The sequence below is a fragment of the Folsomia candida genome, unplaced genomic scaffold, assembly GCF_002217175.1.
Source record: "Folsomia candida strain VU population unplaced genomic scaffold, ASM221717v1 Fcan01_Sc043, whole genome shotgun sequence".
Lineage (NCBI taxonomy): Eukaryota > Metazoa > Arthropoda > Collembola > Entomobryomorpha > Isotomidae > Folsomia > Folsomia candida.
In genome coordinates, this window is record NW_019091235.1 from 171,423 (window position 1) to 199,414 (window position 27,992).

Below are 27,992 nucleotides of genomic sequence, written 5' to 3' on the forward strand. Positions count from 1 at the left end.
CCGAGAATTTTCAGCAGGTGGAGCTGTTTTAATCCCATTTAAATCCCATCTTGGATTAAAATTAATCAATGGCCTCCGGGATTAGGATTGAGGATTAATAATTTTTTCCAAACTTCCTTGGATTAAGGATTAGGGATTAAAAGTCAAAAATCACGGATTGAGGATTGGGATTAAGGATTAATTAATCCCCAATCCAAATCTCAATCCTCAATCCATAATCCCGGATTAACCAGACTCTGCAAAACTGGCGATGAGACGAGTTTTTCATGAAACTTTACTTTGTTGCGTGGAGTGCTTCATTTTTGAGACGATTTTCTGGCACGAGTTTGAGTTCATTCGACAACTTTGTAAATGCAAAATGGAAATAAAATTTGCAGCTGCATTTTCGGTGCGAATTTTTCACCAGATCTTCCAATTTACTAAGGAGCAATTAACTTGTCTTCTCAAGGATAAACTCTTATTTGTCATAATCCTATAATTTGCAAGGGATTAAAGGTGGAATGATTAAATTGTGTATATTGAATATTTAGCTTTAAACTTTGTCAAACTGCTAAGATTATTTTTTCTTTGAAATATGAAATATTCATTCAATACTAATGCCAATTATTTAATCTCGTCTCTCATTTTTTACTTATTTCTAGATTTATTCATGAAACATGTCGAACGAGCAGGTCTGCCTCTTGTGTTTACAAGTTATCGACGACACGGGAGAGAAACACCCCCAAAAAATCAATATCGAAACCATCTGTAAATTAATAACAACGTGTCATCAAAATTACATTTTTTCTCAACATGGATTTGATGAGGACGAAACGTGCGATCTTTGTGCCGATTGCTATCATCTGATAAGCACAATGGAAGAAATTAGGATGCAAATTTCACTCCTGGAGGAAGAAATTGGGTCAAAAATGAAGCAAATTCAGGCCACGATTCTGCACACTTCCTCCTCCTCCCAAATACGAAATAATGGAAAGGAGAAAATTATGCAAATTCGTGACATGTTTCTCCGCGTGGCAGGTGGGACGTTTTTAAAATATAATTAATCACTTTAACCATTGACTGACTAATTTACATAATGATATCTAGGTGAAAACGAGCAGCCTGATGACAATGCCGAGGATCAGGTCAAGTTGGAACATATTTTTCCAGGTTTGAATTTTCCAATATTTTAGTATTTTCAAAATTCAATTGATTTGCCGTTATTCAATTATTTCTTACAACTTATTAATACAACTATGTAACTACCGTGTCAATTAGGAGAGAATACGGAAAATTTTGTATCAGACGAAGACGAGGTTCAAGTCAAGGTGGAGGAGTTACAAAGAAACGATAATAGCGTTGACCTTGACCCTCTCGCCGATTTGGGCGAGCAATTCTTTGATAATGATGACCTCGATTCCATCTGCGAACCAAGCATTGTAAAGGAAGAAGAAGAATTAATTATCAACGACGAAGACGAAGAAACTGCTTTTTGCATTGTTCCTTTTCCTCAAACGAACTCGACAAATCCTAAAGGAAATCCCAAACGGTATGTACGAAAATTAAAAATATTCGAGTATTTGCAGTCATGTCATAATTTGCAACAAGTTAGCTTATTTTTAATCAAAATGCACATTTGCATAAGAAATATTATGGAAATGGACTACCAAGTAATTGTAGATTTGCATATTTCTAGCACTTCTAAACGCAAAAGAGAATATTCTTCTCCACCAAAAACAAGAACGAAACAGAGTAAAGTGCAGCTCGATGGAGTGCCCACCCCTGAAGCGCCAACGCCACGATTGTCACTGCGCACCAAAAAAAGAAAAGTTCCACCCACACATGGCGAAAATCTTATTTCTTCCCCCAAAAAGACCCATCCTATTAAAACCTCTAATTTTAACTCAGAATCATCAGGGGAAGACGATTCACCTGACAACGATGATACGGATTGGTCTCGTAAAGTTCGCCATGTCGACTCCATCGCGACTTCTGACGCCATTCGTCCCCACAAATGCACCAAGTGTAAAAAATCTTTCCTCATAGAACAAGCCCTCACTCGCCATACCGCGAAGTTCCACGGTGTCCCCTGCCTCGTACCGTTATGCACCGCCAAGTTTCACTCCTTCCGAATGAGGGACGCCCACTTGAAATCTGACCACGATGGTCTTGTACCTTATCAATGTCGGATTTGCAAGACCAAGTTCAAATACCAAGGCGGCCTTTCTATGCACATGGTGATGCGGCACGAAAAAGGAGAAAAGAAATTGTCCTGCGTCAAATGCGAGAAGAAATTCTGTCTCGAGGACAACTTGGCGAGACATTTGAAACTACATGAAGTCGAGGGGACAAAACCTGTAGTTTGTGACATGTGCGACGACCGATTTGAAAATGAGGAACGTCTTAAGAAACACATGGAATTGAGAAGTCATACCCGACCATTTGAGTGTCCTCAATGTCCGCAGCGGTGCAAGAGTAGAACTGAACTGGACAGGTGATTATATTAACTCTATGAAAACTGTAGAGTAAATGGAGAAACTACGCCACTGTCAATCTTTAATTCTCCGTCGGCATAATTAAAATTCTTCTGGCTGTATACTCAAAATAAGTTAGCGTGGAAGTTGTCCAAATAAATTTTACTAATCATCATACGATTCGAATCCTTATGATGATTAGTTAAATGATTCCACTGGAATCATTCCAACCAATAACATGAATCGATGCGTGTTATTAACAGGCATCATTATTCAATAACCAAACTAATTGGACACCTTCCACGCCGACTTGAAGAATTTTGAAGACTGTGGCATAGTTTCTCAATTTTCTCCAAAATTTCAAACCTATATGGTTGAAGAGTACATAGCAATCACGTAGTTCTTACTTCATCTCATTTGAATTTTTATTAAGCTGCAAGGCTTATTTTCCTTCGGTTGGATTTTCATTAAATTCACAAATCGTTCATGCAAATCGATCTCTCAATTCGTCTAAGCCCGATATCCGTGTTTTTGGGAAACAGCATTAAAAAATCCTGTCTCTCAAAAACCACGAATTTTTTTTTCATTGTTTTTCCTCAAAAATGTGGTCAAGTTTTCCAAAGGAAGCATTTTAAGGTGGGGTATCCGGCTTTCGGGTGAAAATTCTTGGCGATTCATGACCAGAAATCCCACAACATCTCACTTTATTCCCTTCACTATTTCAGACACTTGAGGACCCACACAAAGGAAAAAGCTGACAAATGTCCTCACTGTGACCACGTTGCTGGCGGCATATACACCCTGCAGCGCCACATCGCAATCGTCCACACTGCCGGACCTCCCTCACATACTTGCCACATTTGTGGGAAAGGGTTTTATCTTCTCGTCGATCTTAAGAGCCACATGATTCGTCACGATGAAACGCTTAGAAAGAAATGTGACACTTGTGACGAAACATTTTCAGGATTGAGCAGTTTACACTCGCACCGTATCAAGGTGCATGGCCAGGCTCCGCTCGTTTGTGAGGAATGGTAACTAATTAATTTTTCCAGAAATTAAATTTTGGGTGGATCTGTAGTAACTTGTTTTGTAAATTTTGAAAAGCGGAGCTACGTTTACAGCGCTGAGAGGATTTAGACAGCACAAGAAAGTCCACGTGGATGGAAAAAGACATCAATGCCAGGTGAAAATCGGAAATAATATTTTTGGAAGGCGAAAAAGCATATTTTTATCGCTTCGGGATCGCGAGAGAAAATAAATAGTTTTATTATGAATTTCTGGAAGTCATTTTAATTTCCACAATTTTATTTACCTTTAGACATGTGGGGCTTGTTTTCTCAAACCGGTGGGTCTTAGAGAGCATATGAAAATTCACGTGGACGAGCGACCATTCCCCTGCGCCCACTGCGACAGGGCCTTCAAATCGAGGACGAACATGATGAAGCATGTACTGGCTATCCACACTCCCGGCTACGTCGTCCCCACCCCGTACAAATGTCCCCACTGCGACAAAGCGTGTCGATCCCCTTTCATCCTGAAATGTCACATTCGCCAAGCGCACACGGGAGAGCGCCCCTTCACCTGCGACCAGTGCGAAAAAGCGTTCGCAGTCAAGTCGGCGCTGACTCTGCATTTGAAAACGGCCCATGGCGTCGTTCCGGAGAAGAAAGACAGGATGCCAAGATCAAAAAAGGAGGCGTTTCGTGTAGAAGATGACAATGATTAAGTTAGAATTTGTAATTTTATACTGCTAAATTTCAGTTTTTATCAGTACATAGAATTTGTAATTTATATTGTAATACAACTTTTGTATTGTCCTTAAGGTAAAAAGCACATATTTACGCATTGTCGTAGAATTAATGGTATCATTAAGGTCTGCTGAAGCTATATTGCAAATTATTAATTTGCAATTAAATTAATCACATGTGTAACTTATGAAGATACGAATATTTACATCGAAAATATTTTACTGACATTAAAATCCGTGATTACTTATGAAAAAGAGATAATTTTAAAGGATTTATTTAATTCACTAATTTAATTTCGAGTTTTACATCAATAGATAAAAAACTCATCTTTTTTCATGCAAAACTGGTCTAATGATTTTTCATGAAACTTTACTTTGTTTCGTGGAGTGCTTCATTTTTGAGGCGATTTTCTGGCACGAGTTTGAGTTCATCTGACAACTTTGCAAAATTTGCAGCAAGCTGACTTTTCGGTGCCAGATCTTCCAATTGAACTAAGAAACAATTATCTTGTCTTATCAAGGATAAGCTCCTATTTCTCATAATTCTATAATTTGGACGGTGTTAATCAGATACAAGGTGAAATGATTAAATTGCGTACATATTTATTTATCCAATATTCTGCTAAAATTATTATTTTTTTCCCAATTATTTAATCTCATCGTACATTTTCATTTATTTCTAGACTCATTCATTAAACATGACGAACAGGGAGGTCTGCCTCCTGTGTTTACAAGTTATCGACGACACGGGAGAGAAACACGCACAAAAAATCAGGATAGAAACCATCTATAAATTAATAACAACGTGTCATCAAAGTTACAAATTTTCTCAGCACGAGTTTGACGAGGACGAAGTGTGTGACTTTTGTGCCGATTGTTATCCTCGGATAAGCACAATGGAAGAAATTAGAAGGAAAATCTCACTCCTGGAGCAGGAAATTGGATCGAAAATGAAGCAAATTCAGACAATCATTGGTGAAAGTTCCTCCTCCTCCCACTTACATAATAAAGAGAAGAAGAAAATTCTACAAATTCGTGACATTCTTCTCCGTGTGACAGGTGGAACGTTTTTAAAATAAAATTGACCAAACACCTATTTATTTAAGAATTATTTTTGATTTCAAGTAGTTGAAAATGAGCAACGGGACGACAATTTTGTTGAGGCCCAAGTCAAGTTGGGCCACATTTTTCCAGGTTAGCATTTTTCAATATTTTCGAAATTCAATTCATTATACATTATTATTCAATTATTACTTTGAAACATCCGTGTCAATGCGGAAAATTTTGTATCAGACGAGCAAGAGGTTCACGTCAAGGAGGAGGAGTTACAAAGAAACCATTACAGCGTTGACCTTGACCCTCTCGCAGACCAATTCTTTGATGATGACATTAATTCCTGCTCTGAGCCAAGCATTGTAAAATCGGAGGAAGAAGACTTCATCAACGATGGAGATGAAGATGAAGAAACTGCCTTTTGCATTATTCCACTTCCTCAAACCAACTCGACAAAACGGTACGAGAATCAAAAATATTTACTTACATGCATATTTGATCGATGTATATAACTTCTTTAATTTAGAAAAATGCAGATTTACCTAAGAAATATTATTGATACGGCCGGAAATAATTATAGATTTTTATATTTCTAGCACTCCTAAACGCAAACGAGAAGATTCTTCTCTTCTTCGAAAAGCAATTACGAAAAAGAATAAGATACAGCCCGATAGAGCCCCCACCCCTGAGGCTTCTACGCCACGATTCTCACCCCGCATTAGGAACCGAATAGCTTCACCCACACGTGGTAAAAGTCTTATGTCTTCCCCCAAAAATATTCATCCTGTTAAAACCTCTAACTCAAACTCAGAATCATCAGACGAAGACGATACAACACGTGACAGCGATGATCCAAATTGGTCTCGTAAAATTGCCCCCATCGCGACTTGTGATGCCATTCGCCCCTACAAATGCACCAAGTGTAACAAATCTTTCCTCGTGGAACATGCCCTTACGGGCCATACCGCGCGGTCGCACGGTGTACCCTGCCTCGTACCGTTATGCACCGCCAAGTTTCGCTCCATGCGAACGAGGGACGCCCACTTGAAAACTGACCACGATGGTCTTGTACCTAATCAATGTCGGATTTGTAAAAACAAGTTCAGTTGGCAAGGCGGCCTTGCTATGCACATGGTGATGCGGCACGAAAAAGGAGAAAAGAAATTGTCCTGCGTTAAGTGCGAGAAGAAATTCTGCCTAGAGGAGAATTTGGCGAGACATTTGAAACTGCATGATGTCGAGGGGACAAAACCCGTAGTTTGTGAGGTGTGCGATGACCGATTTGAGGACGAGGAGCGCCTTAAGAAACACATGGAACTGAGAAGTCATTCCAGGCCGTTGGAGTGTACTCAATGTCCGCATCGGTGCAAAAGTAATACGGAGCTTGCAAGGTGATACATACTTACTCTATTTCAGGTTCGAAATTTTAGAGAAAATTGTGAATTCTGAGAAACTCGACGGTTGAGTATAGTCAGAAGAATTTTAATTAGGCTGACAGTTGCGTAATTTCTCAGAATTCTCAATTTCAGTAAAGTTTCAAACTGCGTGGATGAAGAGTATGTAAATACATAGCTTTTACTGCATCGAATTTAAACTTTTAGATCGCTACAAACCCTATTTTTCCTTAGATCTAAATGTGCCACATATTAAAGACATGCAAATCAATTCGCACAAGTATCTATTTAATCTGAGATTAGTAATCTCACTTTATTCCCTTTCAGACACTTGAGGACCCACACAAGGGAAAAAGCTGACAAATGTCCCCACTGTGACCACGTTGCTGGCGGCATATACACGCTGCAGCGTCACATCGCAATCGTCCATACTGCCGGACCTCCCTCGCATACTTGCCACATTTGTGGGAAAGGGTTTTATCTTCTCGTCGATCTTAAGAGCCACATGATTTGTCACGACGAGACGCTTAGAAAGAAATGTGACACGTGTGGCGAAACATTTTCAGGATTGAGCAGCTTACACTCTCACCGTATCAAGGTGCATGGCCAGGCTCCGCTCGTTTGTGAGGAATGGTAACTAATTAATTTTTCCAAAAATAAATTTTGTGTGGATCTGTAATTTGTTTTGTATTTTTTTGAATTTTCAAAAGCGGAGCTACTTTTACAGCACTGAGAGGATTTAGACAACACAAGAAAATCCACGTGGATGGAAAAAGGCATCAATGCCAGGTGAAAGTTCGAAATAATATTTTAGGAGGACGAAAAAGCATAGTTTTAACGTTTCGGGACCTTGAGAGATAATATAGTTAAATACATTGAGAATTTCTGGAAGCCATTTAAATTTACAAAACTTTGTCCACCTTTAGACTTGTGGGGCCTGTTTTCTCAAACCAGATGGTCTTAAGACTCACATGAGAAGTCACACGGTCGAGCGACCATTCCCCTGCCCCCACTGCGATAGGGCCTTCAAGTCGGGGGATAACATGAATAAGCATGTACTGGCTATCCACACTCCCGGCTACGTCGTCCCCACCCCGTACAAATGTCCCCACTGCGACAAAGCGTGTCGATCCCCTTTCATCCTGAAATGTCACATTCGCCAAGCGCACACGGGAGAGCGCCCCTTCACCTGCGACCAGTGCGCAAAAGGCTTCGCGGTTAAGTCGGCGCTAACCCTGCATTTGAAAACGGCCCATGGCGTCGTTCCGGAGAAGACAGACAGGTTGCCAAGGTCGAAGAAGGATGCGTTTCATCATATAGAAGAAGACAATGAATAAGTTAGAATTTGTAATTTTTACTGTTATTGTTAAACTTTAATTTGTATTTTCCTTAAGCTAAATAACAAATTGGCATTGTCATTTAGATAATGGTATCTACTCATTATTAAGGTCTGTTGAAAGCATATTGTAAATTATTAATTTGCAATTAAAATAAATTTATTTGAAATTACATTGTCATGCCAGCGCTATTTAGATACATATGTGCAAGCACATTACGTAATTTCTGATGAAGCTAAACAGGAATATTTATTTGCTTGGAAAATATTTTATTGACATTAAAATCTATGATTATTTGTGAAAAATAGATAATTTTAAATGATTTATTTTATTTGAAGAATTTATTTAATTCACAAATTTATCTAGCTTCGAGTTTTGCATGAAAAGATGTGTTCAAGGATGAGACGAGGTTTCATTTCTCATGAAACTTTCGTTGAGCAGCTTCTTGTTTGAGACTTGCATTCTCTTTGTTGGCACGAGTTTGAGTTCATCTGCTCATCTGAAAACTTTGTAAATAAAAACAAAACTTTGATCTTGCATGCAGCTGCATTTTCATCAGATTTTTATATTCAAATTTAGCTAAAAAAACAACTAAATTTGTTTCACCTTAAAGCGTAATGTAATCTCTATAATCCTTTACACGGTATTAGGTTCTTGTTCAAATTTCAAATGATAAATTATGTAAAAAAAAGTTCAAAATTTATCAGTGTGCTAAAATTTGAAATTCTTGTTTCAAAATTTCAAAATTGCTTCAAAATTTTGAATACTAATTTCAGTAATTTCAATTATTTAAGCGCGTCGTATTTTTTTATATAGATTCATTCGACATGTCGAACCAGCACGTCTGCCTCCTGTGTTTACAAGATATCGACGACACGGGAGCAAATACCCCGCAAAAAATCAGAATCGAGACCCTCTGCAAATTAATAACAACGTGTCGTCAAAATTACAAATTTTCTCAGGATGAATTTGACGAGAACGATACGTGTGACTTTTGCGCCGATTGTTATCCTCTGATAAGCACAATGGAAGAAATTAGGGAGCAAATTTCACTCCTGGAGAAAGAAATTGTGTCAAAAATGAAGAACACTCAGGCCACAATTTTGCACGATTCCTCCTCCTCCCACGTACAAAATAAGGAGAAGAAGAAAATCCTACAAATTTGTGACTTATTTCTCAGCGTGAAAGGTTTGGTCTTTTTATTCTTTTTGAAAATTAAATTTACTACTAATTAAATTTACTAAATCTTATCCACATTAGAAAATTCTTTACCAGCCAAGAATGAGGTTCAAGTGAAAATGGAGGAAGATCGGGATGATGACGTTGACATTATCATCGGTAATAGCGACCAATTTTTGGACCATGACCTCGATTCCTGCCTCAAAACAAGCGACGAACACGAAGAGGAGGATGGCGACAGCTTCTGTATTAGTCCCTGTCCCGATAATCAATCGCCAATCAGCCATGAAAAGTCCCGGTATGACAATCATCATAATCAAATATTTGAGTAAATTCGTGTAATAAGGTTGCAGCCCAATTTTGCAAATCTACACAAATTGCTTAATAATTTATCTAAACTAATTATTAACGAATTTGTCAACTAACCTTACGTTGCATATTTCTAGGACCACAAAACGCAAAAGAAAAGATTCTCCTTCTCCACCAAAAACAATTTCGAAACGGAATAAACCTCAACCCGACAAACTGGAAGCGTTGACACCACTATCCTCACCCCGCATTAATAAACGAACCATCAAAAAACCACCCACACGTGTCAAAAGTCAATTCTCTTCCGCAAAAAAGACCACAACATGCCATTCAACGTCAAACTCGGAATCATCATCAGAAGAGGACGACGATACAAAATCTACTCCTGACAACGATAAGGATTACACTGCGCAAGTCGACGCCATCGCGACTTCTGACGCCAACCTCCGCCCCCACAAATGTTCCTCCTGTTCCAAATCTTACAAAAGCAAAAATGCTCTTTCTCGCCATACCGCGCGTAGCCACGGTGTCCCCTGCCTCGCGCCGCTATGCACCGTTACGTTTGACTCCGTCACCGCGAGGGACGCCCATTTGAAATCTGACCACGAAGGTCTTGCACCTTATCAATGTCGAATTTGCAAGAACAAGTTCCGCTATCAACGCGACCTCGGTGCGCACATGGTGATGCGACACGAAACCGGGGAGAAGAAATTGTTCTGCGTCAAATGCGAGAAGAAATTCTGCCTCGAGGAAAACTTGGCGAGACATTTGAAACTGCATGACGTCGAAGAGATCAAACCGCTCGTTTGTGACGTGTGCGATGACCGATTTGAGGACGAGGAGCGTCTTAAGAAACATATGACAATGATAACTCATGCAAAGCCGTTCGAGTGTCCTCAATGCCCGCAGAGGTGCACGCGCAGGACGGGGCTGGAAAGGTAGATAAACAATTATATCCGGGTATTTGTATTTTTTAGATCGAGGCGGCGAGGCTTATAGCTGTATCCATAGTCCGTGATTTGTTCTTGATTTCGTCATGATTTGATGGTTTCTCGCATCCATACTCCATAACTTTCCAAAAATTATTTATTTCCGATTTTCTGATTGGTCGATATTTTAATTGTTATGGTGATTAACATGCTGAAATTATGGACCCGTGAAAGCATCACCAAATCATGAACAAATCAATCGGACTATGGATACAGCTTATCTATCCGTCATGAATTTAGATTTTATGCAAATAATATGCATTAAATGCATACATCGAATTAATTTCAACTATATGCAGCATATTGTTGAAATCTATCTCTTAATTCGTTTAACCCCAAAGCCCCGTGTTTTCGAGAAATATAATTTTTGTTCTTTTTTGCCTCAAAAGAATGTGGTCTAAATTTTTTGTAGGAATTTTTTTAGAGGGAGATCGTGCTATCCCTGCTCAAATTCATGCCGATTTATGACGGGTTAATTTGTATGACCGGAAATCGTATAAACGTCTAATCTAACTTTATTTCCATCACTATTCCAGACACTTGAAGACACACAATAATAAAGAAAAAACTGAGAAATGTCCTCACTGTGACCACACCGTGGTCGACAAGGACACTATGCAGCGCCACATCGCACGCGCCCATCCTTCCGGACCTCCCACTCATACTTGCCACCTTTGTGGGAAAGGGTTTTAAACTCCTGTTCACCTCAGGATGCACCTTGCCCGTCATGAAGGCAAGTTGGAAAGGAAATGCGACACTTGTGCGGAAACATTTTCAGGATTGAGCAGCTTACAATCTCACCTTATCAAGGTGCATGGCAAGGATCCGCTAATTTGTGAGAAATGGTATTTGACTACATACATATGTATCATTTTTCCTGGCAATAAATCTTGTACAGATGATACATACATACGTACTAATTTTATTGTTTTCATTTATGCAAAAGTGGAGCTACTTTTAAAACCCTGGGAGGATTTCAACTTCACCAGAAGGTCCACGCGGGTCAAAAAAGACACAAATGCGAGGTGAAAATTTGGAATAATATTTTTTGAAAGATGAAATAACAAAAACGTCTGGTATTAATATTCTTAATGTTATGTGCCATTTTCATTTCCTGAAATAATTTCTGGAAATTATGAAATATTTATGTAAGAAATGCAAAAGTTATTTCATTCCCAAAATTTTCTTTATTTTTGTGCAGATTTGCGAGGCCTGTTTTATGGGTAAGGGGACCCTTAACATTCACATGAGGAGTCACACCGACGAGCGACCATTCCCCTGCCCCCACTGCGACAAGGCCTTCAAGAGGAGGCTGAATTTGAACTACCATGTAAACGCTATCCACACTCCAGGCTACGTCGTCGCCACCCCGCACAAATGCCCCCACTGTGATAAAGGATGTCGAACTCCGTTCTTTCTGAGATCCCACATTCGCCAAGCGCACACGGGAGAGCGCCCCTTCACCTGCGACCAGTGCGGAAAAGGATTCGCGGACAAGTCAGGACTAAATAAGCATTTAAAAGGAGGGGCCCATCGCGTCGTTTTGAAGAAGAAGAAAGGGAAGTTACGAAGATCGAAAAAAGATGCGGTTGATTCAGAAGACGAAGATAAGGATGAAGACGAAGATAAGGATGAAGAAGATACGGATGAAGAAGAAGATAAGGATCAAGAAGAAAACAAAAATGAAGAAGATAAGGATGAAGAAGACGAAGACAGTGATTAAATTAGGATTTGTATTTTATATTGTTAAATTTCAATCTTTATCGGTCTGAAATAACACATGTGTACACATTGTTAGAGAATTAATCGGATTTATCTATAATTAATTTATCTAGTGTAATCACTGATTATTATTATTAAATTAGAATTTGTAATTTATTGGACAAAATTACTTAAGTTTTATCAGAATTAAGACACATAAGTACGCATCGTTAGATAATTAATAGCATTTATATAGTTATAGCTAAAATCTGCTGTAATCACATTATGAATTAAATTGTAAGAGCAGTACCTTAAAATATTTACAAACGCATTAATAACGCATCAATAATGAAGCTTCATATCTAAGAATAAATTCGAAATATTTTATTAACGAAATCATTGAGTATTTGCATAAAATAATTATAATTTGACATAATCGATTGAAGGATTTATTTAATTCACTAATTAAATATTTAGTTTTATATGAAAAGGTGAGACTTCATAGTTCATTTTGTAAAACTATAGTCTCATCCGAGAAACGAGTTTTTCATGAAACTTTACTTTGTTCATTTTTGAGACATGCTTTTTCTTTTTTTGGCACGAGTTTGAGTTCATATGACAACTTTGTAAATAATACAAAATAAAACTTAAAATTTCCTGCATTTCTATCTTCAAATTATTAATAAACTAAAAAATTACTTCGGGTTCTCAAGGTAACGTATTTTTCGTAAGTAAACCTAGCAACTTTCAGCTCGATTTTCTAAGGAATGAACGTTGCAAAATTTGTAATTCTGTAGAGATTTACTTATTTTTTTTCAAAATTCTTGCGTCCATTAATCGTATGCTATGCTTTTATTTACTTTCAGATTAAGTCCACATGTCGAACCAGGTCTGCCTTTTGTGTTTACACGTTATCGACGACACGGCAGCGAAATCCGCACAAAAACTCAGAATCAAAACGCTCTTCCAATTAATTACACTTTGTCATCAAAATTACAAATTATCTCAACATGAATTCGACGAGGACGAAATGTGTAACTTTTGCGCCGATTGTTATCCTCTCTTCAGCCAAATGGAAGAAATTAGGAGGCAAATTTCACTCCTGGAGGAAGAAATTGGGTCAAAAGTCAGGGAAATTCAGGCCACAATTCTGCACACTTCCTCCTCCCACCTAGGAAATGATGGAGAAGAGAAAATTCTACAAATTCGTGACATGCTTCTCCGCGTGGCAGGTTGGTTGACATAGTAAAATAATATATATTCCAATTACTTTATATAAATGTTATCTAATGGTGTCACTTATGTAGGAGCTAGTTCGGAAGATTTTGACGAAGGCGAGGTTCAAGTCAAAGTGGAGGAGGAAGACGAAGGGACGATGATGGCGTTGACCCTCTCGGCGATGTGATCGACCAATTCTTGGACGATGACCTCGATTCCTGCTCTCGAACAAGTGCCGAAGACATGAAAGAGGAAAATTTGCGTGACGATGACGACGAAGCTGCCTTTTGTATTATGCCTTTCGCTCCAATCACCTTGACCAAACGCAAAGAAAATCCTAAATGGTATGAGAATCAAATATGTTTGAGTATTTATAATCAGCTCATGATTTGCAATTAATCAGCTTGTTAAAAAAATTGCACATTATTCAATGTGCAATTTTTTATACTTCAAAGTATAAAATGTTGAAAACAATCTACCTATATATTAATTTGCATATTTATAGCTATACGAAACGCAAAAGACAAGATTCTCTACGATTCTCTCTAATGATCCTCCACCCAAAAAGACTAAAACATTCCTTCCAACGTCAAACTCAGAAGAGGGTGACGATGACGATGCAAAATCTGGTCCACCCACACCTGACAAAACTATTCTGTCTTCCCTAATAAAGATCCGCCATATTAAAGTCTCCAATTCAAACTCGGAATCATTAAACGAAGACGCTACAACATCTACTCCTGACAAAGATAACACTACACACGTCGATGACATTGCGACTTCTGATGTTATTCGTCCCCACAAGTGTTCCTCCTGTTCCAAATCTTTCAAAGGCAAAAACGCCCTTTCTCGCCATATCGCGCGGAGCCACGGTGTTCCTTGCACCGCACCACTATGCATCGCCACGTTCGACTCCATGAACGCGCGGGACGCCCACATGAAAACTGCCCACGACGGTCGTGCACCTTATCAATGTGGAATTTGCAAAACCAAGTGCGGTTCTCAAAGCGATCTCGCTGCGCACATGGTGATGCGACATGAAAAAGGGGAGAAGAAATTGTCCTGCGATAAATGCCAGAAGAAATTCTGCCTCGAGGAAAACTTGGCGAGACATTTGAAACTGCATGAAGTCGAGGACATCAAACCGCTCGTTTGTGACGTGTGCGACGACCGATTTGAAAATGAGGAACATCTTAAGACACACATGGCAAAGACAACTCATACAAAGCCGTTGGAGTGTAGTAAATGTCCACAGCGGTTCCAGGGTAGGACGAATCTGGAAAGGTAGTTTTTATTTCCAGGGATTTGTGTTTTTTAGACACAATTGAGAGACTACGGTCAATCTTTTAATTTTCCTATCAGCATAATTAAGATTCGGGGCTTCTTTAGTTAGCCGCCGGTCCTTCATGAACTCATAAGTTTAGATTAAATGGTTAACCATCGAGCGCGATGCTTCTTTTAGGAAATGGTATTTTTGGTCATGATTTCCTCAAACATTTTTTGCTACATTTTTACATTTTTTTGTACGGACGGGGGGGGCATTTTGGACGGAAATCCGCTTGTCTGACGTTTGAACGACCTGAACTCGCACAAATGTCTGATCTGACTGTATTCCCTTCACTATTTCAGACACTTGAGGACACACACTAAGGAAAAAACTGAGAAATGTCCTCACTGTGACCACGTCACAAGCGACAAACCCCTCCTGCAACGCCACATCGCACGCCTTCACCCTTCCGGACCTGCCCCGCATATTTGCCACATTTGTGGAAGAGGGTTTCATTATCGCCTCGACTTCAAGACGCACCTTGCCCGTCACGATGGCAAATTAGCAGTGAAATGTGACGCTTGTGGCGAAACGGTTGCATCATTGAGGAGCTTACAATCCCACTTGATACAGGTGCATGGCCACGACCCGATCGTTTGTGAAGAATGGTATACACATTTTTCAAGATAATACAGTTTGTATGGATGATGATAAGGTATTTTTTAATTTTGCAAAGCGGAGTTACTTATACATCCGTGTCAACATTTTTACAACACAAGAAATTCCACACGGGTGAAAAAAAGCACAAATGCGAGGTGAGAATCCGAAAAAAAAAATTTGATTATTTTAACATAATTTTTACTTTACATTTCTGCAGAGCTTTTCAATTAGCCACATTTCTAATTAATTAGCAATTGATAATTAGAAGGAACATATTTTGTCTAATTAATTGGTAATTAGTAATTAAACTCAGGTTGCTAATTTAATTAATTAATTGGCTAATTAATTAGAATATTGACCAATTAATTGGTGATTTTTAGTGATTTTCTAATTAATTAGTAATTAAAATTAGCTTCGGTAGTACTAGTTAAGGTTAATTAGTAATTAATAATTAGTTTAAACATGCTAGTTAATTAGATAATTAATTAGATTGACTAAAAAGCCCTGCATTTCTGGGATTTCACAGAATATGTAACAGTTTATTACATACTCTTTAATTTCTTTATATTTTCCTCCACAAATTATTTTCAAATATTTGAAAATATATGTATTTACATATATTTCAAAATATAGAATTATGAAACATCAGGAAGTTGAAAGTGAACAAAGTGTATTTGATTATTTTCTCCAAAATTTCTAGACTTGTGGGGCCTGCTTTTACGAGACGGAGGGTCTTAAGAATCACATAAGAACGCACACGGGCGAGCGACCATTCCCCTGCCCCCACTGCGGCAAGGCCTTCACGACTGGTGGAGCTATGAGGAACCATGTAAAGCTTATCCACACTCCCGGATATGTCGCCCCCACCCCGCACAAATGCCCCCACTGCGATAAAGCATTCAAAGCTCCATCCTTCCTGCGGTGTCACATTCACCAAGCGCACACGGGAGAGCGACCCTTTATCTGCGACCAGTGCGGAAAACGGTTCGCGGTTAACTCAACGCTAACTACGCATTTGAAAACGATCCATGGCATCGTTCCGGAAAAGAAGTATAGGTTACCGAGATCGAAAAGGGATACGTTTCATGTGGATGAAGATAATGATTAAGTTAAAATTTGTAATTTGTGCTGTTAAATTTCAATTTTTATCAGTATTATATAAGTTAAATACTAGATACACATTGTTAGGTACATAATGCGCCTCAAAATATTTACAAGCACATTAATCTGAAACTGAGGAATAAATTCTAAATATTTTCTTGACATATTAAAATCCGTGGTTATCTTGAAAAGGCAATCATTTGAAGTTGTTAATTTAAAGGATTTAGTTAATTCACTAAATTAAACTGAAGTTTTGCATGAAAAGATGAAACGAGTGTTTCATGACATTTTACTTTGTTTCAACTTCATTTTTGTTTGAGACGTGCTCGCTCTTTTTTGGCACGAGTTTGAGTTCATCTGACAAAAATAAAAAAAAATTCTGCAGCTTTTCACATTTTCGGCTGATTTGTTTCTTCAAATTTCTAAAAGTAAGTATGTCTTTCCAAGGGTAAGGTACTATTTCTCAGGATACTATAATTCACACGATCCTAGATACTTGATACTTAATTAAACGGTTAGATTATGCCAATAAGTTCAAAATTTGTCAATCTGTTATTTTGTCAAAATTTTACAAGTAACGCTAAGTTTTTAATCGCATCGTATTTATTTCTAGATATCCATTCGACATGTCGAACCAAGTCTGCCTCTTGTGTTCTCGAGTTTTTAGCAACATCGGATACAAATTTCCACAAAAAATCAGACTCAAAACCCTGCACAAACTATTAACACTTTGTCATCACAATTACAAGTCTTTAAACTCGGAATATGAATTTGACGGCGATGAGACGATTAACCTTTGTGTCAATTGTTATCCTCTCTTTGGCACAATGGAAGAAATTAGAAGGCAAATTTCACTCCTAGAGGAAGAAATGGGGTCGAAAATAAACCAAATTCAGGCAATCATTCGAGAAAAATCCTCCTCTCAGTTAGAAAATAATGGCATGGAGAAAATTGTACAAATTCGCGACATGATTTTCCGCCTTACAGGTTTGCAATCGTTTAAATTTAATTGTTTAATTTTCATTCGAAATAATTATGATTGTTCCATTTAGCAAGGAATGATGAGGAAGAACTTGTCGAAAATTTGGCATTACACGATGACGAGGTCCAGGTCAAAGAGGAACATGATCTTATTGATCCTCTCGAGGTTGGCGACCAATTCTTCCTTGCCGACAACAGAAATTCCTACTCCGAGGCAGCAAGTGTCGACAGAGCAGAGGGGGAAGAGATGGATGGTTTAATTGACGGCGAGGAAGACGACACCGCCTTTTGTATTATTCCTTCTTCTCAAAAGAGGTCCAGGGAGAGCCCACGGTATGTATTAAAAAAGCCAAAATTATTAATTTTATTTATTCAAGAGGTAGTAGATACTTAACGATATTGTGGCGCTGGAAGTTGTGGGGACATATGGTGGCATTGTTGTGAGACTTATATGCATTAACATGCACAAGATACGATTTGGCTGAGTTTCTGGTAGACAATGTTCCCCTTCTTTCGCCGCCCATGGCTATTAGTTTACTGAAACTGGTTTATGTTATGACATGCATTTATTAGGCATGTTCACGTCAAGTTGTTGGATTACGGTGACAAATATAAGACAAATACTTAACCGACATTTAAGTAACGACATATATGCGATATGTAACCCGACAAATATGCAGTGTCCAACAATTTTAGTGTTTAACTTAAATAGTAGGTCAGTCTGACCCACGAAGCAAGCCTATCAATGTGACTAATTATTACCACATTTATTTTTATCGCATGTTGAAGTTTGAGAAGTATGTACATGTGCAACTCCATTTGACATGAAATTATTCATTAAATTAATTAAATTATGTACCCGAACCAATCATTTTCCCCCTTCTCTTCACCAACTCCAGAACAATGGCCCCGACTTCAGCATGCCACGAGGTTTCCACCCAAACGCCTGGATTGAAGGTGTTCCCGGCCTCAAAGAATTACGCCGCTATTTACAAAGGATTTTATTACGTTCATCAAAAAACTGGAGTGGATAAACACATTATGCGGTACGTTTTTTAATAGATCTGAGTTTGGCTTTGGGTTTTGGATTTGAGAAAAGCTTTAAGGAATATTATCCGTGGAATATTAACTGCGACTTATTTATATTCTTTGACTCGATATGGTTACAACTAATAAAATGCAATAATAAGTATGAATATGGCTATAGCTGCATCCATAGTCCGTGATTTGTTCATGATTTGGTGATGCTTTCACGGGGTCATAATTTCAGCATGTTAATCACCATAACAATTAAAATATCGACCAATCAGAAAATCGGAAATAAATAATTTTTGGAAAGTTATGGAGTATGGATGCGAGAAACCATCAAATCATGACGAAATCATGAACAAATCACGGACCATGGATACAGCTTATGGCTCTTTCCAGGTGCACGCGACATAACAGAGGGTGCCATGGAAAACTACACCTAACAGCTAACTACGAATCCTTAGCTTCGACAGCATTAGCTGGGGCCGAAAATCATAGCCATCCCGCTGAACCAGATTATTGTGAGCTGAAGTACTCGGTCTGGAAGTTGAAATCTGCGGCAAAATCCTCCCTAGAGCCAACTTCTGCCATCCTTGCTGAGCAACTGGCCAATGTTTCTGTTGAAGTCCAAGGATCCTTTCCAAAAATTAGTTCACTGCAAAGGGTTGTTCAGAGATCTCGTGCTGCGTCAAGACTTTGCAAACAAACAGGAAGCACCCCTGATTCTCTAGTAGAATTGCCGAGCTAGCGTCCACCAACGGTTCCCCAAACCAATATTTTTTGTGAAAGGTCTCCTTAAAAGACAAATACTTACGGAATTTAGATTGGAACAGTTAAACTGCACGATTGACCCAACTTCATATTATATCTGTGTGGGGTAGCTAATTGTTGTAAATGTGATGGTTTAATTTTGGATGTATAGGTTTTTTGGTAGCATTCTCTGCAGAAATTATATTTTCATTAGTATTTTTTACTGAGATTTTTTACGATTCTTCGATTTGTCGTGTTTAAATTATTATTGGTTAAATACATACGTTGACTGGATATGGAAAATCGTATTTGTCATTACAAATTTGTCGGGTTGCATTGCATATTTACCGCTTCATAAATGCCATTTACATATTTGTCACCCCGTTCTACATATCTACGGTATGGTGCAGCAAATTACATAGGTTTACATGTGCAAAAAATTTAATACCTGGCTAAAATATATGTATGCTTCGTTTTAGTGAAATTTGTAAATTTTTACGATGAATGTAATTCATATTTTCAAAATTTTCTGTTTTACAATTATTTTTTTTAATTCGTACTCATACCCTACTTTAGGAAGCGAAAAGGAGATGATTATCAGATAACGAGAAAAACCCCACAGACTAAACCAATTTCGAAACGGATCAAATTGGAGTTTCCTCCACCACCAGCCAGCCTGCGATCCTCAAATGACAACGTAAAATGACAACGATTTAATTTAATTGCAAATTAAAATAGTTATAAAATAATTGAACTAGAATCGGTATCAAAAATGGTACCTATCAATTTTTCACATGCACTTATGACGTTTTATAGAATATTTTATTTTTCTTGACAACCAAGCTCTCCCAGCAAAAATTGCCGTATTCTCAAACTTTAAAATCTGCAAAAAGTTATTAGAGTTATTTCATTTTTGTTAGCTCAATTCTATATCAAACGTTAATTAGATAATTATTCATACATAGTTATGCTTATGTAAAAATTTTCACTTGTGGAGCCCGTTTTCGTCGCCCTTACGCACTTGCGCAACATATTCGAACCCACACCGGCGAGCGACCATATCCCTGCCCCCACTGCGAAAAAGCATTCAAGACGAGGGCAGACATGCTCAAGCATGTGAAGGTTATCCACACCCAGGCTACTCCCACCCCGCACAAATGCCCCCACTGCGATAAAGCATGTCGAATCCCCTTCCAGCGACGTCACATCCGCCAAGCGCACACGGGAGTGCGGCCGTTCACCTGCGACCAGTGCGCAAAAGGGTTCGCAGTCAAGTCGGCGCTAACTCTGCATTTGAAAACGTCCCATGGCGTCGTTCCGGAGAAGACAGACAGGTTGCCAAGGTCGAAGAAGGATGCGTTTCGTGTAGAAGATGACAATGATTAAATTAAAATTTGTGGTTAAATTTTATATTGTATGTACTACCATTAAATTAAATAAAACCATGGATGAATGATTAAATTTGTAATTTATCTGGCTGAATTTCAATTGTTATCAGTATTATGCTAAAGCTTTAGAATAAAATGCCTTTATACAGGCATATTGTTAGACTATTAATAGCACTTGCTTATAATTTAAATCTACTAATCAGGCTAAACTATATATTTATAAATGCCAGCGCTTTAAAATAGTTACAAACACATCAATGCATAGCATAACTGACGAAGAAAATACTAAATTAAAAAAATTGTATGCATATGTTAAAATCCCTGATTATGTCTTAGAATTTATTTAATTCGCTGATTAGCTTCGAGTTTTGCATGAAAAGATGAGGTCATGATGGAGAGAGGATTCTCCCGCGACAAGAAAAACATCACCAATTTCGAAACGGAACAAATCTGAGTCTCCTCCTCCGCAGACGACACGATCCTCACCTCGCGGCAAAAAGTCGGTCACCACCACACCCGAAACGCTAGCCCTTTCCCTGGGAAGGATCGACTCTCCGATTAAAAAATCGTACCCATCATCAAGCGACAATGAGAAACCAGAACTAGGCGACAAGGATTATGTCCCAAAAACCGAAAATGAAGTTCCCGTCAAACCCTCCTCCGTCGAGGGAGTCAAACTTATTCCTTGTCTCGAGCCGTCCTGCACCCCCACATTTCGCACCCCTCTGTACACTGAGTTGGTCCGAGAACAGTGTAAAATTTGCAAAAACAAGTTCCACGGGAAACTTGCGCTTGGCGCTCACATGGTGATTCGCCACGAAGACGGGGAGAAGAAATTGTCCTGCGTCAAATGCGGGAAGAAATTCTGCCTCGAGGAAAACTTGGCGAGACATTTGAAACTGCATGAAGTCGAGGGGGTCAAACCGCTCGTTTGTAACGTGTGCGATGACCGATTTGAGAACGAGGAGAAACTACAGCGTCACGTGGAAATACACGGCCCCAAGTTTCAATGCCAATATTGCGAAAGGAAATTCCACCATAAGCTAGCGTTGCAAAGGTATTTAGTTAAATGTTGAGAAACTGCAAAAAGCATGTGATCGTTTGAGGGGGAAGCGGTCAAGGCATCCTAAAGGTGGAGCATATTTATATGTATGTAGGTCTTAGGGGGTAGGGGTAAAAATTATTCGAGAATCGATCACATGGTTTAATATGTTATGCTGTAAGACTCCTGATTACTTGCAGGTTTTCATTGATTTCTTGTCCGCACATTTAATTTCTTGCGTGTGGTTTTTATTCACCAGAAGCACTGCTTGTACTGAATTAGTTACTCATTAATTATGCATTTTCAGCCATGAGCGTTCCCACACTGGTGAAAAACCGGAGAAATGTTCCCTCTGTGAAGCCGCTTTTGCCAAGAAGATGACCCTCCAGCGTCACATGATCCGAGATCATTCCTCCACCATCTCAACGGCGCAGAATACTTGTCTCATTTGTGGAAAAAGGTTCCATCTTCGGTGCGACCTTAATCTTCACCTGGACCAGCACGAGGGCAGATATCAAGTCAAATGCGACACGTGTGGCTTAATGTTTTTAAACGCCAAGACACTACTAGCTCACGGTGACAAGATGCACGGGAAAGATCTCATCATTTGTGATGAATAGTAAATATTTTGCCAATTTTTTCGGAAACACGTACATAAATTTTTAAATTTTTAACACTTTTTTTAAGTGGTAGAAGCTTTACATCAACGCAAACACTACAAGAACACAAGAGGATTCATACAGCAGTGAAAAAGCACAAATGTGAAGTAAGGCTACAATTAATCTTTTGTAATTTATTTATTTATTCAATAATTGGGCAAGTTTTTTAGTTCGAAAAATCTTTGCGATCCAAGATTTTCATCTTGTCCTGTACTGTTAGAAATGTGGTATGAAAGTTGATACCGCTCGGTATTATCTACCGATCCGTAAAAATTTGCTACCAATATATTAAAACTGTAAGGGGCCGTCCATAAATTACGTAACGCAAGGGGGGGGAGGGGGGGTCATGGGAAGTGCGTTACGAATTGTTATGAAGGGGGTGGGGGGTATAAAAAATTTGTTACGTAACACATTTTATAAACTGGACTAAAATTCGCCAAATATGATACGCCGAGCATATTGAATTCATGTCATCCAAAAGGTTTCAGTGTACGCATGTAGTAAATATACATTTTTCATTAGTTTTCCAGGTGTAAATTGAGAAAAGGTTGCATTACAGTGGGGAATTTTAGGGCGGAACCGGTCAAGGAAGGGGGGGGGGGGGGTAACGAGTCCATCGTTCGTTCTGTTACCAAGAAATATACGAAAAAATCTAGTTTATTTTTACATAGATATGTACAACCAGATCAATTCATTTGCAAAAGTTTGCGGTCAAACTTTGACCTTACATATCTCAAAATGGAGTAACCGAAATGATCTGGTTGTATAAGTAAAAATAAACTGGATTTTTGGCTCTATTTTGTGGTAACAGAATGAGCGATACCCCCTTTCCTTTCATCGGTGCCGCCCCAAAATTCCGCACAATGCATTGCGAGTGCTAAGTAAATCATCTGCGGTGAAATCAAATTTATGTTACGTTACGAAGGGGGAGGGGGGGTAGTCGAGAAGCGTTACGATGCCGTTACGAGGGGGGAGGGGGGGTCTAAAAAATGACGATTTTTGCGTTACGTAATTTATGGACGGCCCCTAATATGGAGTACGGTATTACTGATTACCATACCACTTTAGTCGAGTCAGGTATGCATGAATACCGCTTGGTATTATGTTCATCCTGACTTTATAAAAGTGTCGGTGACAGTAGGTCATTAGCTGAATTTGGAAAAATGACATGATTTATTTATTTTTTGCTCAATTCCATATCAAACATTAATTAGTTAATTATACTTATGTAAAAGTTTCAACATTTGTGTCTTGTAAATTAATTTTAATTTCCAAAACTCTGTTTAACTTTAGACTTGTGGAGCCCGTTTTCGTCGCGCTGACGTACTCACAAAGCATATTCTAACCCACACCGACGAGCGACCATACCCCTGCCCTAACTGCAAAAAAGTATTCAAGGCGAAGGCAGACCTGCTCAGGCATGTGAAGGTTGTCCACACCCAGGCTACGTCGCTCCCACCCCGCACAAATGTTCCGACTGCGATGAAGAATGTCAAACCCCTTCCCAGCGATGTCACATCCGCCAAGCGCACACAGGAGTGCGGCCCTTCACCTGCGACAAGTGAGCAAAAGGATTCGCGGTCAAGTCGGCGCTAAGGCTCGTTCCGGAGAAGAAAGAGAGGTTGCCACCAAGGTTGACAAAGGATGCGTTTCATGTAGAAGAGGAAAAAAGACTGAATCTTTATTGTAAAATTTCGATTTTTGACACTTTCAAATCAGTTGCTACACAAAAAAAGAGGAAATCAACAGGGTTTATTTATGATATTGTACGTTTTTGCACAGAAAGTCTTGCGAAAACGCATACCTATGTACGCATTTAGTCTTAGTCATTAGTCGTCAAAATCTGTGTGGTTTTTGTACATCAACTGCATATGTACATAGTGAAATGCGCTAAGTTTAGCAAATCTACGGGTGCTGCTTAGACACACATGATTTATACATATGTTTATAGAGAGTGGAAGAGTTAAAATAAACGGTTTGTCAAGAAAGTTGGCGTCATGGTGCAATTTGTATCTTGTTTTGTTGTTCACGTGCAGATGGTCAATTTTACATGCATTTACGCATTCGCTTGTGTATAGATATTTACATACATGCATACATACGCATTTCAATACGTATGCATAAATACTCAAACGTACCTGTTAGTACTATGCGACATATACTGTACACATAACTCCACATTTCCAGTTTTGTACTTATGAAATAAGTTTATTTATTTTATTTATTTATTCACATCAAGCTTGATTTAAAACAAAATCTTGTTACGCTTGATGGTAGTATACTACTTTAGTAGTATAAGTAGTGTAAGTATAAGTAGTGTATACTACTTTCTCCATAAAAAAGAACAAATGAGTCGGTTTTACTTATCCAATTTTCCACAAAGCGTGCATCATGGGCATGACCGCATAATTTACGTATGAAAACGTGTCCCATGACATGATACGTCATTCTGTACTTATTTCTTTTCACCTTAGCTTTTCCTGTCAGTTTCCGGCACTTCGAGCAGTTGAGTCCACTGTTATGTATATATGATTATACATAAATAAGTGGTACACAGTGAGAGGAGACAGAGGAGAGTATTTATTAGTGGAGAGTTAAAGATGGAGTGAGTACAGATTCATAACTAATTACATATACATATCTACGTAGGCGTACATATACCTAACACCACGGATTAATACACGAAGAAGTAAAAAAAATAAATTCCAAAAAACAGAAATTACTTGTCGTACATATAAAAGTTTTAGTAGAAAAATATGCTCCTCAGCGCAACAACATTCAGCACAAATACTGGAATTACTGGAATAGTTGATACGAACAGTTTAAACACTGTAACCCGTTTGCATGAAGGAATACGGCATTTTTACGGTAATCTCACAGTTTCTCACATTAATCGAGCCTCACCTGGAGTTTTACAATCGCCAGAGCCGAACGAGCTCACTTCCGAGACCGGCCCTCCCTTCTGCTACTTGTCAGCAATCAGTGACCTCGGAAGGCGATGGTGTCTAATTTAATGATACTTTTGTTGCATTTCTTACAATTTTTTATATGCAGCGCTTGCTGTTCAACTGGAGGGGAGTGTTACCATTGGAAAGGATGACCAATAAAAATTCACCTCCTCGATGAAGGAACTTTCGCCAGAACTGGATTCGAAGTTGATCTGCACTCCCAAAGTATTTGTCCTCGTGTGCGGGTCAAGTCAAGGTGATTTATTGTTTTAAGGGCCGTCCATAAATTACGTAATCGCGATTTTCTAGACCGCGTTTATCACGCGAGATATCTTTAGACTCAGATACCCTCTTCCGTTACGTAATTTATGGACGGCCCCTTATATTACATAGAATTCTGCTTGAATTATGCAGGTTTTCTTCGCGGCGAAATTCCTCGCAATGCAACGCTCTTCCATTCTAATTTACAGTACCAGACAACATTACCGTTTACAATTAAAATTCCCAAAAATCAAAATCCACTTCCGACCAGTCTGGAATCTCCAAATCTTTCGATCCACTACTTTCTGAATTTATACGCATGGACAGAACAGAACAGTTATGCGAAACTTGCCTCCAGAAAAATACAATTAGTTGGTCGCACTTTTATCAATTTTCCCACCGAGATTGAATCCGTGTCCGTCACAACGTCCAATCTTCCCCTTACTTTGACGCCACCGACCCCAGGAAAGTATTACCTGCTCAGGGAACCCATACTTTTCGCAACTTTTGAAGATAAAAGAAACATGCGGGATAAAATTGCAATAATTGTCAAGATATTAAAGACACGAAGTTCGATTTGGACTGAAATGGAAGATAAGTTGGTCATGGGGGCGGAATCGAGGGAATCAGCACGTCAGTCAGTGACATGGGGAAAGTTGGTGGACAAAAATTTTGCTGTAAAATTTAACCCATTTTATGTTCAAACGGGTTTAGTACTTCCCGGATTAAGGATTCAGCACTTCATAAATGTAAGTAATTCAATTTTCTATCTATTTATTTTAAAATTTTCAGAATCTGAAAATTTTGCATGTGAAATTCAGATGCATTTTTTAGTTAAATCAGTTTATTGATTTTTGTACATTTTTGCTCTGCACTGAAAGAAATGCAAGATGCAAGAAGTGCAAAATTTACATAAGACACACGACATATAAGTACATATAGTCGAAATATTTGTGCTATAATATTTGTAGTCACCTCATTTGCAAATTTTGAGACATGTGCGAGAGACAGAGTTTATTTAACGGGGAAAGCTCGTATCGTCCAAACTTGACATAGAGAGATTTATGCAAATGAGGTGCCAAGAAGTGTGCGTCAAACAAGACGATTTGTTCCATGTGTTTTTTTTCACGGGAAACACTAATATTAACAATATAATTATGTATATTTAGGCTAGGTTCCTTGTTCCAGTGGAATCTATCCATTACGGAGGTATGGAATTGATGAGGGAGATAATAATAAGAGGAGGGCGTAACTCGGCAGCCCCGTCACCTGTTGAACCAAGACTTGAAAATTCCAGGCGTTAATGACATTTTTGTCGGTGTCATCTAGAAGCTCACTTTTCTAGCGGCAATCTTACAGTCAGAAAATGTACAGTGGTTATAAATATGTATACCACTATGTATGTATGTACATATATGTTTATAATTGCTTCATATACAAGTGAAATACTATACATATGTACATAGACATGCATATATATCATGTATTAAGAAGTGAAAAATAAAATATCATAAAATGAAAATTTAACACAATTTGATTGCAAATCTATTTTTTAGAAATTCGAGGTTTTAAGAAATACAGCATGAGAATTGTGGACGCTCGAATCGCAGTTGTATACATATAGATATTTATGTATATGTACATAAGCAAGTCCAAGCTCAACGTTTCCTTAGGTACTTTAGGTAGCATATTACATACATAATTTGATAAATTGGTGATTTCTACAAAAGTTAGATAATCTCTTGCTAGGAAATACTTATTGACTTTCTCCTTGTATGACGCCGATAACATGCAGAAGTTACTTCGTATGCAAAGTGTGTATATATGTACCTGCCTCTTACATATCATGTGATTAGTCAAATTACAGGAATAAATCCATACTATTCTTTCCTCTCTAAGTTACTCCTAAAAAGAATTTGTGCAGAGTTAATTTTCATATGCATATGTAAATATATACATACATTTGTATGTATATCGGTATTTGTCACACTGGCTCATAAATATCAACATACATACGTTCGTATATACGTATGTACATTTTTAAGGTTTGAAAGTGAAGGGCATCATGATGAATTAAACTACGAGAGAGAATTTGATACATAACGTGGCAGACTATTTAAGGGAATTGGGCCCCTCTTCCTTGGATATACAAATGTATGTACATATGTAGAAGGTTTTTGGTTTTAAGCGACCCTATTTAACTTAATCACATCAATTATGCATGGTCCAGGGTTGTACCTAATTTATCTGAATATTGGTAAATTGACTGCTACAATTTAATGTCTAATTAAAAATAGCAGTCAAGGATTAGTCTTGTTGATTATATGTACATATGTATATACATATCCATAAAAAATGCATAATATATGTATGTAAGTATGTATCTTTAGTTAGATAAGCATCCAAGTTGCTGTGTTTATATATCTAGGCTATACATAGATAAGGTCGTAATTTTTTGAACTGATGTATAATCGTACATATGTATGTACTAGCGTATAAGCCCGTCTCCCGCCGGGCGAGTGAAAA

The 27,992-nt window shown here is 38.3% G+C and overlaps 8 protein-coding genes and 1 long non-coding RNA gene across 14 annotated transcripts; all 9 read left to right on the forward strand.

Annotated features, from left to right (window-relative positions):
* The first annotated feature begins 321 nt into the window (after positions 1 to 321).
* LOC110861611 (zinc finger protein 708) lies at positions 322 to 4,457 on the forward strand. The gene is made up of 8 exons (XM_022110743.2): positions 322 to 495; positions 642 to 1,017; positions 1,087 to 1,149; positions 1,258 to 1,528; positions 1,676 to 2,473; positions 3,179 to 3,484; positions 3,558 to 3,636; positions 3,772 to 4,457. The coding sequence occupies exons 2-8, from the start codon at positions 657 to 659 to the stop codon at positions 4,177 to 4,179; spliced, it is 2,286 nt and encodes a 761-aa protein (XP_021966435.1). The 5' UTR covers positions 322 to 495; positions 642 to 656; the 3' UTR covers positions 4,180 to 4,457.
* A 160-nt stretch (positions 4,458 to 4,617) lies between these two features.
* Positions 4,618 to 8,282, forward strand: LOC110861612 (zinc finger protein 708). Of its 3 annotated transcripts, XM_022110744.2 has the most exons (9): positions 4,618 to 4,777; positions 4,884 to 5,259; positions 5,326 to 5,394; positions 5,494 to 5,713; positions 5,850 to 6,001; positions 6,065 to 6,644; positions 6,975 to 7,280; positions 7,358 to 7,436; positions 7,574 to 8,282. In XM_022110744.2, the coding sequence occupies exons 2-9, from the start codon at positions 4,899 to 4,901 to the stop codon at positions 7,982 to 7,984; spliced, it is 2,178 nt and encodes a 725-aa protein (XP_021966436.1). In that variant the 5' UTR covers positions 4,618 to 4,777; positions 4,884 to 4,898; the 3' UTR covers positions 7,985 to 8,282. The 3 variants fall into 3 exon arrangements, with proteins under 3 accessions (XP_021966436.1, XP_035700704.1, XP_035700706.1); XM_035844811.1 differs by having other exon boundaries at positions 5,850 to 6,644; XM_035844813.1 differs by having other exon boundaries at positions 5,329 to 5,394; positions 5,850 to 6,644.
* Positions 8,283 to 8,476: 194 nt separating this feature from the next.
* On the forward strand, positions 8,477 to 11,190 carry LOC110861575 (myoneurin-like). 3 transcript variants are annotated; one of them, XM_035844806.1, is made up of 5 exons: positions 8,477 to 8,494; positions 8,801 to 9,172; positions 9,245 to 9,461; positions 9,610 to 10,410; positions 10,998 to 11,190. In XM_035844806.1, the coding sequence occupies exons 2-5, from the start codon at positions 8,812 to 8,814 to the stop codon at positions 11,152 to 11,154; spliced, it is 1,536 nt and encodes a 511-aa protein (XP_035700699.1). In that variant the 5' UTR covers positions 8,477 to 8,494; positions 8,801 to 8,811; the 3' UTR covers positions 11,155 to 11,190. The 3 variants fall into 3 exon arrangements, with proteins under 3 accessions (XP_035700699.1, XP_035700698.1, XP_035700697.1); XM_035844805.1 differs by having other exon boundaries at positions 8,479 to 8,603; XM_035844804.1 differs by lacking the exon at positions 8,477 to 8,494 and adding an exon at positions 8,499 to 8,627.
* Positions 11,136 to 12,552, forward strand: LOC110861577 (zinc finger protein 239). The gene is made up of 3 exons (XM_022110706.2): positions 11,136 to 11,306; positions 11,408 to 11,486; positions 11,663 to 12,552. The coding sequence occupies exons 1-3, from the start codon at positions 11,173 to 11,175 to the stop codon at positions 12,182 to 12,184; spliced, it is 735 nt and encodes a 244-aa protein (XP_021966398.1). The 5' UTR covers positions 11,136 to 11,172; the 3' UTR covers positions 12,185 to 12,552.
* A 192-nt stretch (positions 12,553 to 12,744) lies between these two features.
* Positions 12,745 to 16,580, forward strand: LOC110861578 (gastrula zinc finger protein XlCGF26.1-like). Of its 2 annotated transcripts, none has more exons than XM_022110707.2 (7): positions 12,745 to 12,875; positions 13,029 to 13,394; positions 13,470 to 13,724; positions 13,886 to 14,664; positions 15,010 to 15,315; positions 15,384 to 15,462; positions 16,008 to 16,580. In XM_022110707.2, the coding sequence occupies exons 3-7, from the start codon at positions 13,722 to 13,724 to the stop codon at positions 16,413 to 16,415; spliced, it is 1,575 nt and encodes a 524-aa protein (XP_021966399.2). In that variant the 5' UTR covers positions 12,745 to 12,875; positions 13,029 to 13,394; positions 13,470 to 13,721; the 3' UTR covers positions 16,416 to 16,580. The 2 variants fall into 2 exon arrangements, with proteins under 2 accessions (XP_021966399.2, XP_035700696.1); XM_035844803.1 differs by having other exon boundaries at positions 12,760 to 12,889.
* Positions 16,581 to 16,727: 147 nt separating this feature from the next.
* LOC118433148 lies at positions 16,728 to 17,345 on the forward strand. The gene is made up of 2 exons (XR_004833209.1): positions 16,728 to 16,836; positions 17,022 to 17,345. It is a non-coding gene; the product is annotated as an uncharacterized LOC118433148 (long non-coding RNA).
* A 943-nt stretch (positions 17,346 to 18,288) lies between these two features.
* Positions 18,289 to 19,471, forward strand: LOC110861603. Its single transcript, XM_022110734.2, has 2 exons — positions 18,289 to 18,435; positions 18,818 to 19,471. Exons 1-2 carry the CDS (start codon positions 18,293 to 18,295, stop codon positions 19,164 to 19,166), a joined length of 492 nt encoding a protein of 163 aa, XP_021966426.1. The 5' UTR covers positions 18,289 to 18,292; the 3' UTR covers positions 19,167 to 19,471.
* Positions 19,472 to 20,346: 875 nt separating this feature from the next.
* On the forward strand, positions 20,347 to 24,225 carry LOC110861579 (zinc finger protein 501). Its single transcript, XM_022110708.2, has 5 exons — positions 20,347 to 20,430; positions 21,027 to 21,613; positions 21,906 to 22,217; positions 22,286 to 22,364; positions 23,551 to 24,225. The coding sequence occupies exons 1-5, from the start codon at positions 20,347 to 20,349 to the stop codon at positions 23,851 to 23,853; spliced, it is 1,365 nt and encodes a 454-aa protein (XP_021966400.1). The 3' UTR covers positions 23,854 to 24,225.
* Positions 24,226 to 25,686: 1,461 nt separating this feature from the next.
* LOC118433177 lies at positions 25,687 to 26,852 on the forward strand. Its single transcript, XM_035844858.1, has 2 exons — positions 25,687 to 26,215; positions 26,636 to 26,852. Exons 1-2 carry the CDS (start codon positions 25,991 to 25,993, stop codon positions 26,768 to 26,770), a joined length of 360 nt encoding a protein of 119 aa, XP_035700751.1. The 5' UTR covers positions 25,687 to 25,990; the 3' UTR covers positions 26,771 to 26,852.
* The last annotated feature ends 1,140 nt before the right edge of the window (positions 26,853 to 27,992 follow it).

Coding starts and splice junctions, on each gene's coding strand:
- LOC110861611 (XM_022110743.2), top strand. CDS start 657: ATGTCGAACGAGCAGGTCTGCCTCTTGTGTTTACAAGTTATCGACGAC. Junction 1,150..1,257: donor GTTGGAACATATTTTTCCAG/GTTTGAATTTTC, acceptor CGTGTCAATTAG/GAGAGAATACGGAAAATTTT. Junction 3,637..3,771: donor GAAAAAGACATCAATGCCAG/GTGAAAATCGGA, acceptor ATTTACCTTTAG/ACATGTGGGGCTTGTTTTCT.
- LOC110861612 (XM_035844811.1), top strand. CDS start 4,899: ATGACGAACAGGGAGGTCTGCCTCCTGTGTTTACAAGTTATCGACGAC. Junction 5,260..5,325: donor CATTCTTCTCCGTGTGACAG/GTGGAACGTTTT, acceptor TTTGATTTCAAG/TAGTTGAAAATGAGCAACGG. Junction 7,281..7,357: donor CCGCTCGTTTGTGAGGAATG/GTAACTAATTAA, acceptor AATTTTCAAAAG/CGGAGCTACTTTTACAGCAC.
- LOC110861575 (XM_035844806.1), top strand. CDS start 8,812: ATGTCGAACCAGCACGTCTGCCTCCTGTGTTTACAAGATATCGACGAC. Junction 9,173..9,244: donor CTTATTTCTCAGCGTGAAAG/GTTTGGTCTTTT, acceptor TATCCACATTAG/AAAATTCTTTACCAGCCAAG. Junction 9,462..9,609: donor ATCAGCCATGAAAAGTCCCG/GTATGACAATCA, acceptor GCATATTTCTAG/GACCACAAAACGCAAAAGAA.
- LOC110861577 (XM_022110706.2), top strand. CDS start 11,173: ATGCACCTTGCCCGTCATGAAGGCAAGTTGGAAAGGAAATGCGACACT. Junction 11,307..11,407: donor CCGCTAATTTGTGAGAAATG/GTATTTGACTAC, acceptor TTTATGCAAAAG/TGGAGCTACTTTTAAAACCC. Junction 11,487..11,662: donor AAAAAAGACACAAATGCGAG/GTGAAAATTTGG, acceptor ATTTTTGTGCAG/ATTTGCGAGGCCTGTTTTAT.
- LOC110861578 (XM_022110707.2), top strand. Junction 14,665..15,009: donor GGTAGGACGAATCTGGAAAG/GTAGTTTTTATT, acceptor TCACTATTTCAG/ACACTTGAGGACACACACTA. Junction 15,463..16,007: donor AAAAAAAGCACAAATGCGAG/GTGAGAATCCGA, acceptor CAAAATTTCTAG/ACTTGTGGGGCCTGCTTTTA.
- LOC110861603 (XM_022110734.2), top strand. CDS start 18,293: ATGGCCCCGACTTCAGCATGCCACGAGGTTTCCACCCAAACGCCTGGA. Junction 18,436..18,817: donor GTGGATAAACACATTATGCG/GTACGTTTTTTA, acceptor GGCTCTTTCCAG/GTGCACGCGACATAACAGAG.
- LOC110861579 (XM_022110708.2), top strand. CDS start 20,347: ATGTCGAATCCCCTTCCAGCGACGTCACATCCGCCAAGCGCACACGGG. Junction 20,431..21,026: donor TGCGACCAGTGCGCAAAAGG/GTTCGCAGTCAA, acceptor CCTCCTCCGCAG/ACGACACGATCCTCACCTCG. Junction 22,365..23,550: donor TGAAAAAGCACAAATGTGAA/GTAAGGCTACAA, acceptor GTTTAACTTTAG/ACTTGTGGAGCCCGTTTTCG.
- LOC118433177 (XM_035844858.1), top strand. CDS start 25,991: ATGCGGGATAAAATTGCAATAATTGTCAAGATATTAAAGACACGAAGT. Junction 26,216..26,635: donor GGATTCAGCACTTCATAAAT/GTAAGTAATTCA, acceptor ATGTATATTTAG/GCTAGGTTCCTTGTTCCAGT.